This window comes from Phalaenopsis equestris, unplaced genomic scaffold (genome assembly GCF_001263595.1).
Source record: "Phalaenopsis equestris unplaced genomic scaffold, ASM126359v1 Scaffold000038, whole genome shotgun sequence".
Taxonomy (NCBI): domain Eukaryota; kingdom Viridiplantae; phylum Streptophyta; class Magnoliopsida; order Asparagales; family Orchidaceae; genus Phalaenopsis; species Phalaenopsis equestris.
The window spans coordinates 628,781-649,244 of NW_018164480.1; the positions used below are offsets into that span (position 1 = coordinate 628,781).

Genomic DNA, 20,464 nt, shown 5'->3' on the forward strand with positions numbered 1-20,464 from the left:
CTTTAATTGAATAGGCATCTTCCCCATTGTTCATTCGATTGGTCTCAAATCATGTTGATATTTGCATTGATTTGACATGGTCAATGTGAAAAAGCCTGCTACTATACATTTGGTGTGTACATTTTTTATGGTTGTCTTTGCTTCTTCTCTTATGCCTCTTGGAGAAAAAATTTTCTAAATAACTTTGAGATACCGTGACCTTCTTGGATTTCATATCCCTTGGGAGTTGTGATGCCACCCTTTACCTCTCTGACTATCGTTTATGTCCTTTAAAAGGCACCCGAAGGCATCACGGAAGGTTTGAGTTTTGCTCCCAACTATATTTGGTCTTCTGATTTCCTATCCTATTTGCTTGGATTCAACTCTTCCTTCTTGCATATATTGCACTAGCTTTAAGGGAGCCATATTCTCATTTGAAACTTTAGTAGCTTCTGAGCATTCATTTCTCTTCTCTTCTTTTTTTTTTACATCGCCAGCTTTGGGAATGAAAGCTCTGACTCTCAAACATTCTTAGTTTTACACCTAGTATTATCTCTATAGTATTTTTTTTTTCTATTCTCTTGAGCATGTGTTTGGAGTTTAACATTTTGTTGTCATTATGTCGCGGAAGGCGACAAGGAACAATTGGTTTCCATTAGGTTCTCTACAAATGTCCTTGTGATAATCCTTGAGTTGACCATTGCCTTGTACTTTAGGAGGATAGAAATGGCCTTTTTACCCAATAGTTACTTGTCACTATGATGAGCCATTAGCCTATCATGCTGGCAACTCAACTCAGCCGCTACTCCATTCCTTCAAATATACAACTAAAGTTGCAATCGTTGATGATCAATTCAGCCCTATTAATGCCAACATAAGTCATGATTTTATTACAATTCGACATCATATTTGTTACTCAACAAGTCGTCGAAGGATTTATTGTAACCTATATTTTTGTTTTCTCGACTCCTGCAAAAACCCCTTTTAATGTTGAGTTGCCTAACAAATAAGTCTTTCAAGTGTAAAATTCAAGAGTTTCTTTCTTGAGAACTATGCTTTGATAGTGACTCTTTTGTGAAGGCAACAAGTCTGTGCTAACTTTCCACATTTAGGGTAGGTTTTGGCCTTATTTTTGTAAGAGTGGTATTATTCGTTCCTCTTGTAGTCTTTCAAAGCTACGTATCAATAATGAAGCAAAATGCAAAGGTTCGTTGGTAGTTTTTGAATTAATTATCCAGATTGATTGGGTTCTCAGAGATTCCAGGGCTCTGAAACCTGAGCTCCAACTTTATAATCAGTGTGCTTTTAGCTTCGTCGTGCTGCCCCTAGATCTTTTGATAGAGTTCTTTATTGCGGCAATGATAAAGCTATGTGCTCACTAAATTTGCTAAAATAGTTGTCAAACACCTTTGGTGTTTTCTTAAAGTACCCATCCAACATTGTCGGGCTTTAAATTTTTGTATCTGCAAGCTCTAGTTATCAAACAATAAAAAGGTGCTCACAAAGTTTGTCTGCTAACTTCTCAAGTCCTCTGAGTCGAGCAAAAGTTGTGAGATTTCATCGACATTTTGAGAGCCTTTTACACTATGATGGCAGTTGGAAACAAACAGATGCCTTCAGCTTCTTATTAGATAACTCTACTGAAGGTACTCCAAGGCAAAAACAAGGTAAGAAAAGCACCAAAATATGGGCATGGAATTTCCTTTTCTTTACATAAATTTGCTCTTTTAATTTTTTTATGTGCCATAAGGCTGTAAATGCCATCATTTAGGTTGTCAAAAGGGATGTGATTGTTGTCAGCCCCATGCAACGCTCTGTCTTGCAGACCACACAAGACTCACACCCCTTTTTGTTGGAATGTTTTTTTGGGAGGTACAGATTGTAGAGCGGCATTGCAGATTTTGATTCTATGTGATTGCCTCTACATCAATTATGTATTGTGTGACTTTATGCTTTGAGATATTTCAATGGAAATTAAGTTGAAAAAGAGCACACCATACCATTCTTAAATTGACGAGGTTGTAATTAGACAATTTTACCTTTGTTGCAAGAAAAAAATTCTCATTTGTCGTAGATATGTTATAAGAGAATTCTGTAGTTGCAATTCACTTTCAATTGTAAAATATTCCATGAGTGAGGGACCTACATAGGCTTTTATGGATTTCCTTTTGTAAATTTGTTTTAACATATAGTATATTCGGAGCATTTCATTGGAGAACTTTTGTAAAAATGTGGGCTCTACGGTTTCTTTAATGCATTCATTAGGCTTATCAAGAGATAAACAACAATTATCACACATAAAACAAATGTAGAGAGCTAGAGATGATTGACACCACATCCTGACAAATTACCAGATTGAGGATATTTTTCCGGTTACTTCTTAGTTAATGAATAAAGATCGAATTGAATATGTTGGAAGCAAAATTTAACCCTCGGTTATGAACAAAATGTTTCAGTAGTAAACAAGGGGTTCCTCCACTGCATATGTGTTTGTATGATAATTTGTGATTCAATGAGAGTTGATGGTTAACTAAACTAGTGTTCACGGGTTAGTGAATCTAGGGGAAGTTAATGGGCTTGGTGGTTTTGGCCTTAGTTTTGCATGTTGAACAATGTATATAAATACTTCTATTGTTTTGAAGAAAGCAAACAAACAATGTGAAACTTAGCCGCCATATTCTAATGTTCTTCTTAATTTTTCAACCCTTGCTCTTACTAGTTTTCACATAAATTATTAGATCCAATCTAGCTTGCAAGCTAAACTTGAAGATACTTCTGGATTTTCAAGTCCATATTTTCAATTAATAAGTCTAAAAATCCAAATTTCTTTATATTCGGTTGTAATCATAAACCTAAAGTTATGCTACATACGATTTTACATTAAATTATTCTTTAGATTTTCTTTGGTCTTGTTTGACACCATTTATGTTTACTTTTTTTTTTCTTTTTAACTTTTGTTTTTGAAAACATGTGATTAGTATAATTTAAATGTTTTAATTTTTTGTTTTTAAAAATAAATGATCTTTTTTTTTAAATGCTCAATACACCTAAAAATTATTGAGTTTTTTTTACTTAAATAGCAACTGCAATTAAAAATGTTTTAATTCTAACAAAATATAAACAAAACAAACATGAAAACAATGATTAAAAACAAAATACAAAAATATTCCCGAACGGCTTCTCAATTATTTGTCATTGAACATTGTCCTTGGTTATTCGATGAATGGAGGCATGTCAGAGATCACCTATAAGAGTAATTTACCTTTCAACAGTCAAGGTGACTGGAAGAATGTCAGAGATTACCTAAGCTGCACCATAACTTTCTAAATCTTATTTATAGTCTTTATTCAAGTTTATGATTTTTTTCCCAAAATTTTATTATTTAATTTCAATGTATTCAGGATCAAGATTGAAAAAGCATGATCCTTGATCACTAATTTGCTAAACTTCGAATTTTAGTTCATTAGAATGAAATTAGAAACTCATGAATGAGATCAAATGAAATAAAGTCACACATAAATTGTATGACAAGCTATCATACATCCATAATATGGTGTGAGACTATCAGTAGACATCTAGAGGTTATTGAATTTTTATGGGATCTAGTTTATGGGCCATCAGTAACTTGCTATATATTTACGAAATTCAACGAGTTAAGGTATCCTAATCGTGATTTAATTTTTGCTCGTTTTTTTTAATTAAATTGCAAGGAGATAAGAACTCCATTGGTATTATGATATTCTTGTTTTTCATGTTTATTGGACAAAAAACTTAAAAACAAGTGAATATAAATATATTTGGACTTTATGAGTTTTCATATTATAAACTCATTTCAAAATTAGTTCAGTCTGAACTTCATCAAATACCAATCCTAATATTCATAATAAAGCAATCATTCATCTAAACATCACCCCCTTTAATTTCTCAGTTGATTTTTCATTATATTCATTGATGAAAGTACCCTTTTAGCTAACATAGTAATAATTGAAAGATAGCCGTGATTGTGTTGGTCCTTGGTTGGGAAGGTGAGTCGAGCGAAGAAGACGAGATCAATCAAATCGTGATTCGAGAGAATTAAGTACTTATGAAACATATAATCATGAATCGTTGTGGGTTTGCTCATTGGAAAGCAGAGAGCTAGAATTTGTCTATTGGTTTATTTTAATTAAACTTTTGACTTATTTTGTGGAACTTGTAAACACAATTCTTAATATGCAAAATGAATTTTAGTTGAGAAATTATTTATAGGAGCTTCATCATGAATTCTTTGTAGGATTCTGGTCCCAAGAGAGACAGGACATCGCTTATAAGCATACTCATGTTGTTTGGTGTCAGGAACTTCTGTTTTAGGGAGCAATTGTAATGAATTAGGATTTATGTTTTACATCTAGCAATTTTAAATGTTGATTTTCATGGCATATCTCATTGCTATATTGTGGCACCGTCGCTGAATTGGATGGAACGTAGAAAAGAAGGAAAAAGATTGCCGTTAGGGAATATTGTATATTATTGTTGTGTTTTGGTATTGAGAAATTTACATTCATATCAGCCAATTCTTATGCATTTACATATCTAACACAAAAAATTTTTATTTACATTTATAGCACATTGGTATAAAAAACCTATGTATTAAAATGTGTATTTCACTTCTAAAAAGTTAGTGATTGTGGTTTTTGGATGTGATGTTAAAGATTTGAGTGTTATGTATGTAAATATGAAAGTTTAGGTGTTAAATATATAAATGCATAAGAATTGTGTGTTATGTACATAAATACCCCTTTGTTATCTTGTTTAAACTGAAGTAATCATCATTCTCATGAAGACGAACATGCTACTCTAAAGTTTGTTACCCTTGGCGCTGAAGCCATGGAGTAGTTGCATTTCCAGTTTGATGCTTTATGTTGCATTTTATTACTCGACTACAAATTGTGCCACACAATTCTTATATATTTAAATATCTAACAGCCCAAAGTTACGATATTTACACTTTATAACTGCTTCGTGTTATGAACCTATGCTTGAAAAGGTTTATTTCATTCTTAAAAGGGCAAAAATAGTGATATTTTTTATGTGTGTTAAAGAATTTAGTGGTATGCATGTAAATATGAATGTTTAGGTGTTAGACATGTAAATACATTAAAATTATGTGGTATGTATGTAAATGCCCTTTAAATAAAAAAACAGTAGCTGAAAGCATTACCATTTTTATGCAAACTTTGTGTCATTGTCAGGTCTTTTAATTAAATGTAAGTTTTGCACAAACAGCGAAGTTAGCTTTTCTAACATTTTTATTGACTGTTTATAGGCTAAGGCTAAGGCTCAAAGAAAGGCTGAGGCAAAAAAGGATCATCACTGAAGAGCTTTTTTCTCAAATATCTTCATGTATTTGAACTAAAACTCTTATGCTCCATTGATCTCTCTCTGAATCTTTCTATGAAATTTTGAATATTCGGCATGTTCTGACAAAATAATGCCTATCCCTTGAAATGAGCAACTGCATATTTTATCAGATGTATTATCTACTTTGATATTCTTTATACTTATAATTTCGTGACCCCTGATATCAAATATTTCCTCCTCTCCGAGTAGCAACTATTTTTGTTTTGCGCACTTATTCGTGATATAGTTAGTGATTGAGGGTTTAATATCTCACCGTGAGGTCACCGGTTCGAATCAAACATAGAAAAATATGATGGTTGTCATTATTTCATTAAGAGAGGCCTGTCTTTTAATGGCACCGGATTGAAAATTGAAATAGTACATGTAATTTATTTAGATGAAAATATTTGATTTTATTATTTTTTTTAAAAATATATGTAATTTTTTAATATTTTTTTTAATAAATTGATCTTTACTGCTCCAAATTTAGTAATTGAAGATATCTCAATTTTATGAGAATATTATATACGGTGTAGTGTTGAAGGTATTGATACACAGAAGTCCCGTGTATAAATTTATTTTACTGGTCCACAGCCCATGCTGAATCGCAAGCTGATTACAGTTCTTTTTTTTTTCTTTTTGTTGATTTAGTTATGAAACTCCAATCCTTTGATTTTATTATTTTTTTTAAAAATATATGTAATTTTTTAATATTTTTTTTAATAAATTGATCTTTACTGCTCCAAATTTAGTAATTGAAGATATCTCAATTTTATGAGAATATTATATTCGGTGTAGTGTTGAAGGTATTGATACACAGAAGTCCCGTGTATAAAATTATTTTACTGGTCGACAGCCCATGCTGAATCCCAAGGTGATTACAGTTCTTTTTATTCTTTTTGCTGATTTAGTTATGAGATTCCAATCACATTACTGCTTTAAATTATTGATGACGAAGAGAATATTACGAAGCAAACATCTTATAAATGATTGTGAGCACAGTTATATGGAACAGATAAGACATTATAATCATTGTTTTTAAGTGTTTCACTTTTTTTCAATTCAAGTGATGAGAAAAAGAAGAAAGTTGTTATTGAGTGCAAACAAATTCAAATAGAAAGAGTAACAATTCTTATGTCTAAATAAGCTTAGGGCCAAACCTCCAGCCTATTATAACCTACAATGGTTGTCTCTAACGAATTGGACTGCTAGGGCGGTAAACGAGCCGAGCATGAGCGAGCTCAGGTTGACTTGTGTTCAGCTCGTTTGAATTTGGCTTATGTTTGAAATGGCTCGTGAATAGTATATTCGTGTTTAGCTTAAGCAATTTATTCATGTTCAGCTTGTGGTTGGTTCTTTAGAATATAAAATTATCATAATAATTATTTTTTTAAAAAAAATTAATACAATATAAAAATTAATTAATTATAATTTATAATATTTAATTTTAATAATATTTATTATGTATATATATACATTTATTTATTTTCAAGCAGATTCGAACCGAACACGAGCGAACAAACTTTTGTTCATGTGCGGCTCGTTTACATTTTGAGCTTAAAAATTTGTTCGTGTTCGGCTCGTTAGGCTTAATGAACGAGTCGAACACGAGCAGCTCAACAAGTCGGCTGTTCGCGAACAACGAGCCAAATTGACAGACCTAGATTTTGCATTTATCGGGCTTACCAACATAATATGATAAATTATATTCATAATCTAAAATCTATAAAAATCAGTAGAAATTACATCTTTATACCATTTTGCAAACATCATCAACTGCTGCTTCTAGTAACACGTATAGGATTGAATTAGTGAATTTAGCATAAAAAAATGTGGTCCTTTAATGTTCTCTCGGAGTTCTTTAAACATATACAGCAGCAGCAGCAGACTGTTCGGTTTCTTCTGCTTGCAAGCTTTTATAATAGTTGACCAAAACTTGCCATCCGCCTGGGCACATAAATCCATCAGGAGGAGACTCTCCATTCCTCGCATATTCCCGCATCTGAAGTCACAATGCATCAGAAGTTTTCATTTGTATATTTTGAAATTTTCAATAAGATTAATGGTTTATCTGCAAATATTATCATCATTTGAGAGACCAACCTTGGTACCAGAGATGAATAGGAACTCTTTAGCTCTAGAAGGATCAAAAAATGCCATCTTCTTTACCGCAGTGTCATATGCTGCAACCTGCAGTTAAGGACCAAGCCATATATGGTTTTAGAGAATTGACCATTCCAGAGATTGAATTAAATATCTTAAAAATGCTCTAAAAAAGATAAAAAAATCATTTTAATTCGGTTACATGTATTTGAATATATCATAGAAGTATTGCATTGATAACAAAATTCTGAATGGATGTAATAGAAACGAATTATCAGTTATGATTCTTACTTCCCAGTTGGATAAAAATTAAGAAATTATCTTAATAACACAACTTTAAATAGAAAAAAATTGCATGCAATTGTCAGCTTGTATGTTGAATCAGATAATAAATAAGAAGAGCAAAATGCAAGACAAAGGAAATACCCTGAAAGGCAAAACATTGAGCTTCTCTAATCCTGGAGCCATACTCAAAACCTTTTTCCCATGATCTGGATCATACAAATCTCTCTTTTCCATCGGATGAGCCATTCCGGCAGGATCACGACCAACAATATAAAAGTTCGCTCCTGCGTTCATTCGAGCCTTCGCATGCCACTGTACTTCAGTGGGACCGGCATAGTGCATCGGCGATGGAAATATTGCTACGATGGTAGTCTTAGGATCAAGAACTCCATCTTCCAGAACCTATATCAATACATAAAATTCTAAATTTATACATTTGAGAAGAAGTGTCAAAATAGCCCCTTGTCCTTTTGCATGGGATCATTTTTGTCCAAACTTTATAGAAGTGTCAATTTAGCTGCTAGATTCTTTTAATATAAGCTGAAATAGTACTAACATAGGGCTATTTCAATCCAAATTTAAAGAGTTTGAGAATTAATTTCACTTTTATAGACTCTGGTACTGGCCCCATGCAAATAGTTAAAGGTCTATTGTGACACTTTACTCTTATACATTCTATTTAATCATGAATATAAACAACAGAAGTAAAAAATATACAAATTTTGTGGCAATAACCTTACAATGCTGCTCCATCCGAACATCCAATGGGACATCATCTGCTTTTGTAAAGCCTCCTAAAGGATGCAATAGGAGGATCGGATTCTTGTAACCCATTTCTAAGAGGCGCCTTCGTGTGTCATTCATTAACAATGCATGGCCGTTATGCACAGGATTTCGTAACTGAAAAGCAAACACTGCATCAGACCGGCGGCTATTGAATTCATTGCGAAGTTGTCGAGGAGAGAGGCGGTAGTGATCGAGGCCGTCGTTATACTTGATAGGCTCCAGCACTTCGAGATCTCCCCCAATGAGCCAATTTCCAGCAGGCCTGATTACCTCCTCAACATAAGGTAATCCAGGAGCTGTTGTTCCCCATGTTCTTGCAATCCTTTCTTCTTTATTGTGTTTATATATTTCAATGCTGAAAGGCAGAATGTGTCAGTACATTTGCAGCAAATTGAGGGTGAACAACATCAAATCTGAGAAGTGTAATGTAATCTGCAAAAATGAAAACATTAAGAAAAAGAATTGAAGGATTTTCAATTAATAAATTTTATTGGTATTAAAAAGAGATTAGTTAGTACAAGTTTTACTCATTTTACGTTCCCAATAACATTCTAAAATACCAGATTATGGATATATATATAATCAAATATGAGATCAAAATTATGAAATGCATATGTTATCTATATATCTATATATATAGAAATATTAAAGGTCATGCTGTTGTAAAAACCCATACACGACAGCTATAATGGAATAATGAGAGCAACTCAATAAAAGATAACTCACAACTGACATCGTTTATGCATGCATTCACAGGTGGTGGGCATCAGACTTTTAATGCTTCTGGTATTTTATGTTTATTTGTTGAAAGTAGAATGATTTAATTAAAAGATTGAGTTATCAGATATTTGGCTATACATATTTAGATTATACACATCTCTTCATGTATTTTATTATCCTTCTATTACTTATTATGTAGCTTTTATTATAGCACTGGAACCCAAATCCTCCTGTAAGTATGAGAACATGGCAGTGTTAAAGGAAATTTTTTTTTCTTCATGTCTCTTTTCATCTCTCTCCTTCCAATTCTTTCTATGTTTTGGGAGATTATATTTACAGTTGTACTTTTTAAATCGATTTTTACTCCCCTACTTTAAATATCTTCACACATCGTTTTTCCCTCTCAAATACAGGTAAGATTTGGGCATAACTAATGGACAAAACAGATTTGAATCCAACAGTTCTAATGCTCCAGACTATAAATGGCTCTTACGCCACAGAAAACAATGAACAGCTCCTGTTCAATCAAGATGAAACAATAAAGAAAAATTCCAGTCATAATCTTCAGTAAAGGTTTTGTAAAACTGTTGATCAGCCATACCACCACTAATTAGAAAACGACATAAAATCAAAATGCAACGAAGTTAATGATTATTTCTATTTCAATCCACTGAAAACCATACCAAGAATTCATAAATTAATAGAAGAACACCATGGAGCAAATACCGCTGACCTTCTCAAGATAGCCACAAAATCTCCATCGGGCCCAACAAGAGCAACATCGGCAGAGACGCCGATAGCTTCGACGGCACAATCGTCAACAGCAAGCACAATCGGCAGCGACATGTTAACCACCGATCCATCTTCCATCCTAATCGAATTAAAATGCAGACTCTGCAAGTACTCCTCCTCCCTCATAAACCCTCTCAGAGGACTCGCCCATCCCTCGGCTAGCACATTCACCCACTCCAAATCCACCCTCCCGATCCTCACCACCCCCCGCCCCCCCCCCCCGCCTCGCCGCCCGATCCTCGGCTGGAACCACCAGCTCCACCAACTCTCCACCGTCTGGCTCGATTAGCGAGCTCCGCGCCACGCCGGAGAACTTTGACAGATCGCCGGAGTTAATCGATGCCGCCATGCGAAGAGGGTTGGAGTAGTAGAGAGTGTTGAGCGGCGGCGATCGCTGAAGAAATCTTAGGGTTGGACTGAATTGCCTCGCCGGAAGGTCGGCGGTGGTGACAGAAGGTATACGTTTGAGTGGGAAACGATTTGAGCTTTGGGTATATAGAGAGACATCGAATCCAACGGTGATGGCTCCAAAACCGCATAACGATAACGGTGTCTTTATATATATATAAAGGTTCGTTTTTTTGTTGGACTATTTACGTATTGGTCATTTAATTCTTGTGTATTTACATATTTTCCTTTTAACTTCAAAATATATATATATATATATAATATTTATGTATAAAAATAGTAATATTTTTTATGTGATATGAAAAATTTCAGTGGTGTTAATATAAACAAATAAAATTTAGTTGTTCGATATTTATGTATATGGGTGGGTGTTCGCTCAATTTTATATAATATCGATTTAATTTTATGGATGCTATATATATATACAATATCTATATATGAAAATTTATATTTTATTTTTATAATTGAAAATAGTAATATTTTTTATTTGATATGAAAAATTACAGTAGTATTAATATAAATAAAATTTAGTTGTTCGATATTTATATATATGGGTGAGTGTTCGTTCAATTTTATATAATATTGATTTAATTTTATGGATGCTCTATATAATATTTAATTTTTGGTTTTTCGATTTGTTGGATTAAATGAATATTAAAACCGAACAAAAAATTAAAAATCTCTTTTTTATTTTGTCCAAATAATGCTAATCCTGTGTAAATAAATAAAAATAGTTGGTGTATAAGTAAATGCCCATATTTATTTATTTTTTTTCTCTTTTTAAAATATACTTTTGGTGGCTCACTATGGTACTTGTGTTATGGAGACTTCATCCGTTGGATGAAGAGATGGACGGTGGATCTCGACATAACACCTTTGCCCGGAATGGAAAGCTCATTTGGTTGAATGGGAAAGTAGTTCGATTCTTGGGACATTGGATCCGCTTTATGATTCGTGTAGCATCAGGTGTTCCCAGCTAGCCCGAATTTTGATGTAAATCCAAGGGTGAGAAATTATTTATTAAAAGTTATTATGTGCTTTCGGAAAATATGAACGGGCTGCTGGAACGATTGGATGGGAATTTTATCACTTTATTCTTAACAATAATTGAGAGAGAATATAAATGTTCTTTGAAAAAACTGTCCAAAAGGCTTGTTGCATCTATCCCATTTCCACGAGTAGATTCATTTTTAATTTTTGGAATTTGATTTTTTTTGGAAGATTTTACCACAATGCCACCCAATTCTTTTGTATTTACAAATCTAATATCTAAACTTTAATTTTTACATATATGCCCCCTTAACAATCTATATAAAGGTATATAATATATTTCAAGTTCAAACAATAATATTTTTGATGTGATGTGAAAGTTTACAGTGGTATAAATATAAAAAATAAAGGTTGAAAATTAAATTAAGAGTCTGCATGGGAAAGATTTCACACCTCATTATGACAAAAAAAAAATGTACTTTAGAACTATTTTTCATATTTTATTTTTTTCTTGGATCATATATTTGAAAGGGTTGAAAAACATATTTGATTATTACTTTAGTATTTATATGGACGTAGGGGTGTAAACGAGCCGAACACGTATTTCGAGCTCAAAAAGTGTGTTCGTCTTCGGTTTGTTTGCTTAACGATAGCAAACGAGCCAAACACGAGTTGTTCAAGAACAAAGAATCCTTTTAACAACCCTGATCATGTAGTCATAAGACAATAAGGGTTTGAGCAAGATTTAAAAATTATTATTTATATTAAAACATCATTTGAATCTAATTTAATAATTTTTATTCTATTTTCTTAATCAATATTTTAATTGATTATAAATCTTTGTAGCCTTGTAGTCAATTAGATTTTTTTAAAATACAACTTTTTTTTAAAGAAAAGGTATAAAAGCAAAAAAATAAAATACTACTTTTTATATATATATATATATATATAAACTTGATGAGTCGTATTTCGAGTCAAAACGAGCCAAACACGAGTTTCTTAACGAGTCGAACACAAGCTGTTCACGAACAAAGAGCCGTTTTGACACTCCTATATGGACATAACCATTTGGCTAAAAGATTTTAATCATAAATATATACTCTTCTCCTCAAGTAATTTTTATGCCTCAAATTATTTCTCCTATTAAGCCTTTTATTATGAATCAAGCTCCCTACTTTTGTGAAACACATAGATATTATCTTGATTATTAAATAATTTTTTTGCTAATGATTCTTGTAATCATAACTTATTTCTCTCAGTAGCACCTTTTAAGCTTATTGTTGCTCGACTCAAGTAGTTCACCTTTTTTAGATAACTTTGATCGTAAATCGGACATCGCGAATAAGAATATTGCTCTTGCGCATGAATTCTGAAGAGTATTTAATTCAATCTGTGCTCTTAGAACTTGTTGTGCTAATATCGATTTATTAAAAAACTTTTGACAACATTAATAAAGATATTGTTTTAAAAACTAATGATTATTAAAAAAAAATTCACCTTATTTGCTAGTTGGATTGTAGATTTTGTAAGCAATATGCCATTCTCTACCATTATGGATACATAATTAGAAGGATTTTTTTTTTATTCCATAAATGGCCAATGGGAAATCCAACCTCCTTTCTTTTTTAACTTTATATATATAGTGAACAACTTTTTTTATATAATTATGTGAAACTTGGTCAGGTAATTATTAACCCATTTTTTATGACCCACTCAACATAATTAGGCTTCCTTTGATCATTCCTCCCATGCTTTTAATAATTATCTTACCACATTTAAGAATATTAATGTCCATAAAATCAACTATAATATACTAATAATTCTATTCGTAAAATTTTTAGAGAATCAAGTCTCATTTTGCAACATCTTTGATCTTTATAATTTTTTTTTTTTTATTTGAAATGTCTTGATGTTCTATTTTCTCTATCTTTCGTGGCTGCTGGTTAAGTACTGAAAATCAATTTTTTGGAAATATATTGGATGGTATGTTGGGTGAAAAAAAAATTTTTTTTCTTAACTTTAGTTGCCCAATTTTAGCTATTCAACTCTTCGAGTTAAAATTATTATTATTCATTCATTCATAAATGTATTCATACCTTAATATATCATGCAAATTCTTCGAAAATGAATGAATATCAATTTAATGCAAATTCATTAAAATTTTCTTAACCACTCTTTATTTTTCTTATTATTAAATGAATGGCTTCTTACGTTCAAATTCTTCGAAAATGATATTTTTTTTTTCTTTCCTGAATTTAATCAAGTAGTAGGATAAAATTGAACTTATCTTTTTCCAATAATTTGTGTGTATTACTAAGCAACTTTTATGTTATGTTTCGAACTATCTCACAACATCATTTGCTCGATTTATTTTTACTAGGAAACTAATTATCTCACAAGATCTTAGCTTTTAACTTTCACTTTTCAAATACTAGTTAGGCTAAATGTATTTGATACAAAAGGTGCATCTTAGCAAAGTTTTACAAACAATTGAGAGTTTGCCTAAGTTATCTTAAGAAAATTAATAACCTCATTTACATGGGTTTAAGGGATAATAGACTTATCATATCTACATTCCCGACTAAGTTATAATCACTAGTTTTTAAGTTTAGCACTCTTATTCCAAATTTATCTCTCTGATGCATCGTTACTTTTAGTTTGAGAAGATTCTTCATGTTTCAATTATTATCTTTTTGGGATTTTTTCTTACTATTATCTTCATTTTAATACATAAAATATGGATACCAAAACACAATTTACTTTAACCTGTCAGATATGCATTATGCTAAATTTATTTGGTACAAATTTTAGTCTTAAAGTGTTCTGCATACGCTAAAAAAATTCCTTAAATATTCTCAAAATTAATAATTCCACCCATGGGTTAAAAGCTAAGGACTTGCCACTTTTTTTCGTGCGGCACAGCCCAATACCGTGAATGTTTACTGTTTGTCTCCCAACTTCGTGCCCGGACGACGTGAAAACGGGCGAAAAGCCCGCCACGAGATCGACCGGCAGCCCTAGCTTTCGGGTCGCTACTTTTTCAAATTGTCACCTGTGCCATCGTTTCCACAAACCATCTCGCCATCTCGCCATCTCGCCTGTTGTTCACAACCAAAAAATTTGAGGTCCAAACACGAGTTCTCTCCTTTTCTTTTTTTTCCCTCTCGCTCTCGCTCGCGTGCTTGCAAGATGAAGGATTCGCAGGCGAGGTTGGAGCAGGAGATGTTTCTGTACGCTGCTAGTGCTGCGCTGAGCAGCCTCGTCCTCTTTATGGGGCTCCGTCATCTCGATCCCAACCGCTACGCCTCCAAGAAAGCCCTCGTGCAGAAGAAGGAGATCACCAAGCGACTCGGCCGCCCCTTCAGCCAGACTAAACAATACGAGGTGTCTTAACCCATTGTTTGTTTGCTTGATTGTACAAATATATCTTGGTATTTCGGCCGATAAGGTTTCCTTTGCTTTGATGCTTGCGGTTGGGGAGAGGCTATAAAACGAGCGACGTGTTTTGTGAGGCGATCGAAATTAATGGAGGAGTCCAATTTCTGTGAAACTCGGTAAATGGTGTTCAGCTCGCAGCCTAATCGGGGTTTGGAAATCGTTTTTTATACTTAATTTTCTACTATCTTCGTTACAGTGATTTTAAGGGTGAATAAACTTGGGAAAACGTTGGGAAAAATGGTTACCTGGCTCTCAGAGTAGGACTTATAGATTTAATAATGGTTCGTTTGGCTACGCCTCTTATCGATGGTTAATCGTACGGTAACATTGATTATATTAAAACAGGGAATATAATTATCACTTCTTCTTTGAATATAATTACTAACCGCAAATTTTCCTTTTTCACAAACTATCGAATCTATGAATTCCTATTGGAAAAACTTACGAATAACTAGTAAAAGTGCACAGGCACCAATTTCTACCTAAGTTCGTTGACATTTTTGCTATTATGTTTCTTTATAATAATGAACGCTAAAACGTTGAAGAACGTTTGGAGGATTCCCTCAACGATGATTACCGAGAATGAAAAACATCACTTGAAGAAAGTCTAGCACGGGAGCTACACCGCCTTAATGTTAAAAATAATATTTTTGTAATTTTATACTATTTTTAATTGAATTTTTGCTTTAAAACTATTAAATTTATAGCTATCATAGTTTTGTTAAACACAACATTACAAACAGGGGCAAAACTGTCTTTTTTTTCAGTAACAGCTGCCCCACAGCAGTTTTCACACAGCTCAGCATCCCCACACATATTATTGGATTCCACACGTAGAGTTACGGCCAGAATCGAGACACAATTTTTTTTCCCATTTTGAGAGCCCTAATTACAATAGATGAATTTGTATCCATTAAATAAAAAGGATCCATAGGTATTTTGAAATTAATGAACAAATCCATAATAAACAAAGTACTGAATATTAATATAAATAGTTGTCGTGTGATCAAGGGTTCTTAGCCACATCAAACATACACAATGAACAGCATTGAGTTCATATCTTTAATATTTTGATTGAGAAGAGGCATGCAAATATTTCAAAATGTGGCACCATGGCTTATTTTATTTGCGAATGAGATCAATTTAATATACGTGATTTTGTTGAAACAAATGAAACATTAAGCTTCATGTTAGCAAAACAAAAAATGAGGTTGCATCATAATACAATTTCAATGGGAGTGAAACCTATGCTTATCATACAATATTGTTGGGAGAAAAAAATCAAGCTAAATGTAATCATTTTAAGTATCTTATATGCTTATGTAAGATAAGAATAAATCGCTTCTAAAATTGAAATCCAGAGTGATAGAACAAAAAAAAGTGTATGAGAGAATTACATAATAGGAAAATTTTATAAAAGCTTAAGTATGCGTTTGGGGCGGCTTATTGCCACGGCGGCATTTTGAAAACGTTGCAAGAGCGTTTGAAAATCGCGTCGTGTGGGGTTATCGTAAAAAGCCGAAACTTTTTTTGACGGAACGCGGCCGCGGGATCGACTCCGCGCGGCATTTTGAAAACGTTGCAAGAGCGTTTGAAAATCACGTCGTGTGGGGTTATTGTAAAAAGCCAAAAAATTTTTTTGACAGAACACGGCCGCGAGATCAACTCCACAGCCCCTGTTCCTTTAATGAAAAAGTTAATGGAACCAATATAGCATGGCCACAAGTTGCAAGAAAAATGCACAAATTAATGTTAGTAGTTGTGCAATATTCAATCGGAATGAATTACGGATGAAAATTTATAAAGTTGAGCAATTTAAGAATGAGACTAATGATCATGGTTTTATAAATGTTTTTCCACCCTTTAACCTTCATTCTTAAGCCAATTAAGGTCCAAATCATCCCACACATTCTTACCTTACAAGTGCCTTTCTTAGCAAAGCATAAAAGCTTGATAAAACTAAAATGAAAGGACATTTAAAAAAGCTTTTACATCAATCTGAATTATCTAGAGCTTTGATTCTTCAACTTTAACAGGTTTAGAGAATCCTGTAAATCCGGATTTACTAAATCCTGCCAACAAAAAGATTTAGAAAATCCGGGATTTAAGTCAAAACTATGAAGAAATCCAATGTAAACAGGACTTACTGAATCCAATTCAAAAGTTGCCAATTTTCTTTCTTGCAAGATTTAAATCAAATGACACTTAAATCCGTTACAGTACAGCCCCTAGGAGTAAATTCTAGCAATTTCCCACGAAAGACACATTGTAAAGAAACAAGATCTTAATTATTAGTCTTACAGCAACAACTAAGAACTCGGAACAGAAAGCCTGAAAATCTTATAAGATAACCAGTACCAGATTTATAACACGGAAACAAAAAAAATAAAATCGAAAACCGTACCGCTGGATTACTCAAAGAGCAAGCACCCTAGCCTCAATGAATCATTCGCTTTACCTAGAACCTCAGCTTCGTAAAGAACCACCTGTTCTTCCCTGTCTTGAATCGTTCTTCAAAACGCGCTTTGGTCTCCTTACAGGCTGTGACCTTCTTATCCCGAGATTGGAGCGCGTCAAGAGTGACAATCTCCTTCAGATCGACATCAAGGGTGTATCGGGTGGGCATGATGTGGGTGTAATTAACAACCTTTAGGAAGGCCTTGACCCTTGATTTCTTCGCCGTCTTCTTGGCCGAATCCTTTCGGATGACCTTTCTAGGGTATTTAGCGATTCCGGCGACGAGGCAGTGACCGTTAGGACAATCACGGGTGCCGTCGTCAAAAGATCGAATGATAACCGCCTTACGACCGGCAAATCTGCCATTGAGAATGATGACAACCTTTCCCGGCTTCAGAAACTTCACCATCTTTGAGTTTTCTTCCTACTCTGACGATCACCGCTGCTCTCTGCTTCGCCCAGATTGACGGTAGCTCCTCCCGCGATCGGGGCATATATATATATATATATATATATATGTAAAAATTAAAGTTTAGGTATTAGACAAGTGAATACATAAGAATTGAGTGGTATGAATGTAAATCTTTCTGAAATATTTTAGCCTTGCTCTTGATCCCTCCCTTTAACTAAGGATGGTCAACCCCTGATTTGAAACCAATAGATAACAGTCAACGTGCAATATACTTTCTAATTTTTAAATTTATTTATGTATTAATGTGCAATACTGAATATGTGATTAAGTTATAAAACCATTGATTTACTCATGGAATAGCATTTAAATAAAATCACAAATTAATCTTTCTCAACTAATTTATTTTCTAATTATATATTTGCCTATCTAGCACATAAACTCTCATATTTACATACATAATTGTTGAGAAATTAGGGCGAAGAAAAATAAGAATCGACACAAATCCACAAGAGCACACAAAGATTTACGAGGTTCGGGAAAGATGCCTATATCCTCAGGAGCAGAGCGGCGACTTCTTTCTCAATATTCAGAAAAGAGTACAAAATACAAGATTCAGAATCTCGGGGTCTCAAAGACTCCCCTAGGGTTACAAACACGACATATATATAATCTTATAGTATAATATGTAATTACTTAAATTACACCCGCACCAAACCGTGAGATGTTGCCCTTGCACCCCTAACCCACATAATGAAACTCCCCCGATTGGACAGATCATTCTACTTCATTCCGCTCGCGGGCTCCGCTCCGCTCCAGCATCTGTCCCATTTATGCTTTATGAGTCATACCTAACAAATTACCTAACAAATCTCCACCTTAATCTCCACCTTAGCGAATATACAACCCCTTTAGGAGAAATGCATATATCCAACAAATCTCTACATTGGCGAATATTCAGCCCCTTAGGAGAAATATACATGAAGTTTTTTATGCACCAATGTGAGTTGGGTCACCACGCTTCCGTTGCACTCTTGTTAATCCCCCCAACCAACTAAATTTCAAGAGACACAACTCTTCAATTCCAAGAGACATCTAGACATCTCTTCATTCCTCTTCATTTCAAGAGATTCAAAATTCTGATATTATGAGTCATACCTAACAAATCTCCACATTAGCGAATATTCAGTCAATTTATGAGAAATGCGTATACCCAACAAATCTCCACCTTGGCGAATATACAGTCTCTTAGGAGAAATATATCATGGAGTTTCTTCTGCACCAATGTGGGTTGGGTCCTTTAAAATAATCCCTTAATTAAGATTCCTTAATTAAGTTTTCCTAAATTAGGTTTCCTAGACAAATGAATTTCTCTTAATTAAGTTTCTAAGAAAAAAAGAATTTCCTTTAATTAAGTTTCCAAGAAAATGAAATTTCCCTTAATTAAGTTTCCAAGAAAAAGGATTTTCCCTTAATTAAATTTTCCTTAATTAAACTTTTCCAGAAATCTTTTTTCTTAACTTCCAAGAAAAGCTCTTTTTTTTTCTTTCAGAAAAGCTCTGCTTTCCTTCCCAGAAAAGCTCCACCTCCGTTTTCCTTCCAAAAAAACTCCACCTCCGTTTTCCTTCCAGAAAGAAATATTTCCTTTCCGGGGTGCAGCAGCAGGCTTCATTTCCTTGCCTTTCCTGCGTTCTGAAAAATCTCTGAATGCAGCAAGATTTTCCTGATTAATTGAGAAAATTTCCTTTATTGCCTCTAAAAAAATCTGGAAAATATCCCTTATAAATTTCTTCTCATCGGCAAAGGAATAAAATCAGAACTTATTTCCTTCCAATTTTTTTCTCCATCTCCCGCAAAGAAAATAAAATCAGAACTTGATTTCTCTTCCAATTTTCTTCTTCGCAATAAAATCGGAACTTAATTTTTTTCCAATTTTCTTCCGCAGCAAAGAAATGAAATCGGAGCTTCCAATTTTCGCCTCCGCTCCAGGCTGACATCGAACCTTCCTTTTTTGCTTGTAGCGACTTCGACTGGCACCAAAACCTCTCGTCAAATCGAAGCCAGTCCGAACAGTCGAAGCAAAAGCAGTGATTCCTCTGTCGCGATCACGAATGTCGTGATTCCTCTGTCAATCTCGTTGATGCCTTCTTGCTCCTCTGCCGATCTCGTTGACGCCTTCTTGCGCCGACTCTTCTGAAGCTTCGTCGACGCCTTCTTGCGCCGACTCTTCCAAAGCTTCGTCGAACTACTGTCTGCGGGCACCTGGTGTCGCACTTGAAGCCTTCGCGGAAAAGCCCTCGTCTTCCTGTCGAACCTTCCAACACCCAAATCCGAACTGTCGTGAACCTTGTCGAAATCCTTCCATAGCCGCCAACCTCCTCTGCTAAAATCTTCTTTATTTCTGCGCCGCCCAAATTTTTCTTCTCTGCCCTCGAATCTTACTATGATACCACTTGTTGAGAAATTAGGGCGAGGAAAAATAAGAATCGACACAAATCCACAAGAACACACAGAGATTTACGTGGTTCGGCAAAAATGCCTACATCATCGGGAGCAGAACGACGACTTCCTTCTCAATATTGAAAAAGGAGTACAGAATACAAGATTCAGAATCTCGCGGTCTCAGAGACTCCCCTAGGATTATAAACGCGACATATATATAATCATATAATACAATATGTAATTACTTAAATTACCCCCCCCCCCCGCGCCCGCGGA

The 20,464-nt window shown here is 34.0% G+C and overlaps 2 protein-coding genes across 2 annotated transcripts; both read right to left on the reverse strand.

Annotated features, from left to right (window-relative positions):
- Positions 1–7,075: 7,075 nt before the first annotated feature.
- Positions 7,076–10,564, reverse strand: LOC110019011 (ATP sulfurylase 2-like). The gene is given in 6 exon segments (XM_020716526.1): positions 7,076–7,360; positions 7,462–7,548; positions 7,888–8,148; positions 8,482–8,887; positions 9,986–10,249; positions 10,251–10,564. Coding segments are annotated over 6 exon segments (1,302 nt in total). The 5' UTR covers positions 10,394–10,564; the 3' UTR covers positions 7,076–7,219.
- Positions 10,565–17,200: 6,636 nt separating this feature from the next.
- LOC110019016 (60S ribosomal protein L27-3-like) lies at positions 17,201–17,761 on the reverse strand. The gene has a single exon (XM_020716533.1). The coding sequence runs from the start codon at positions 17,744–17,746 to the stop codon at positions 17,339–17,341; it is 408 nt and encodes a 135-aa protein (XP_020572192.1). The 5' UTR covers positions 17,747–17,761; the 3' UTR covers positions 17,201–17,338.
- Between the last annotated feature and the right edge of the window lie 2,703 nt (positions 17,762–20,464).

Excerpts from the sequence above, each read along its gene's own strand:
- LOC110019016 (XM_020716533.1), bottom strand. The coding sequence starts at position 17,746 with ATGGTGAAGTTTCTGAAGCCGGGAAAGGTTGTCATCATTCTCAATGGC.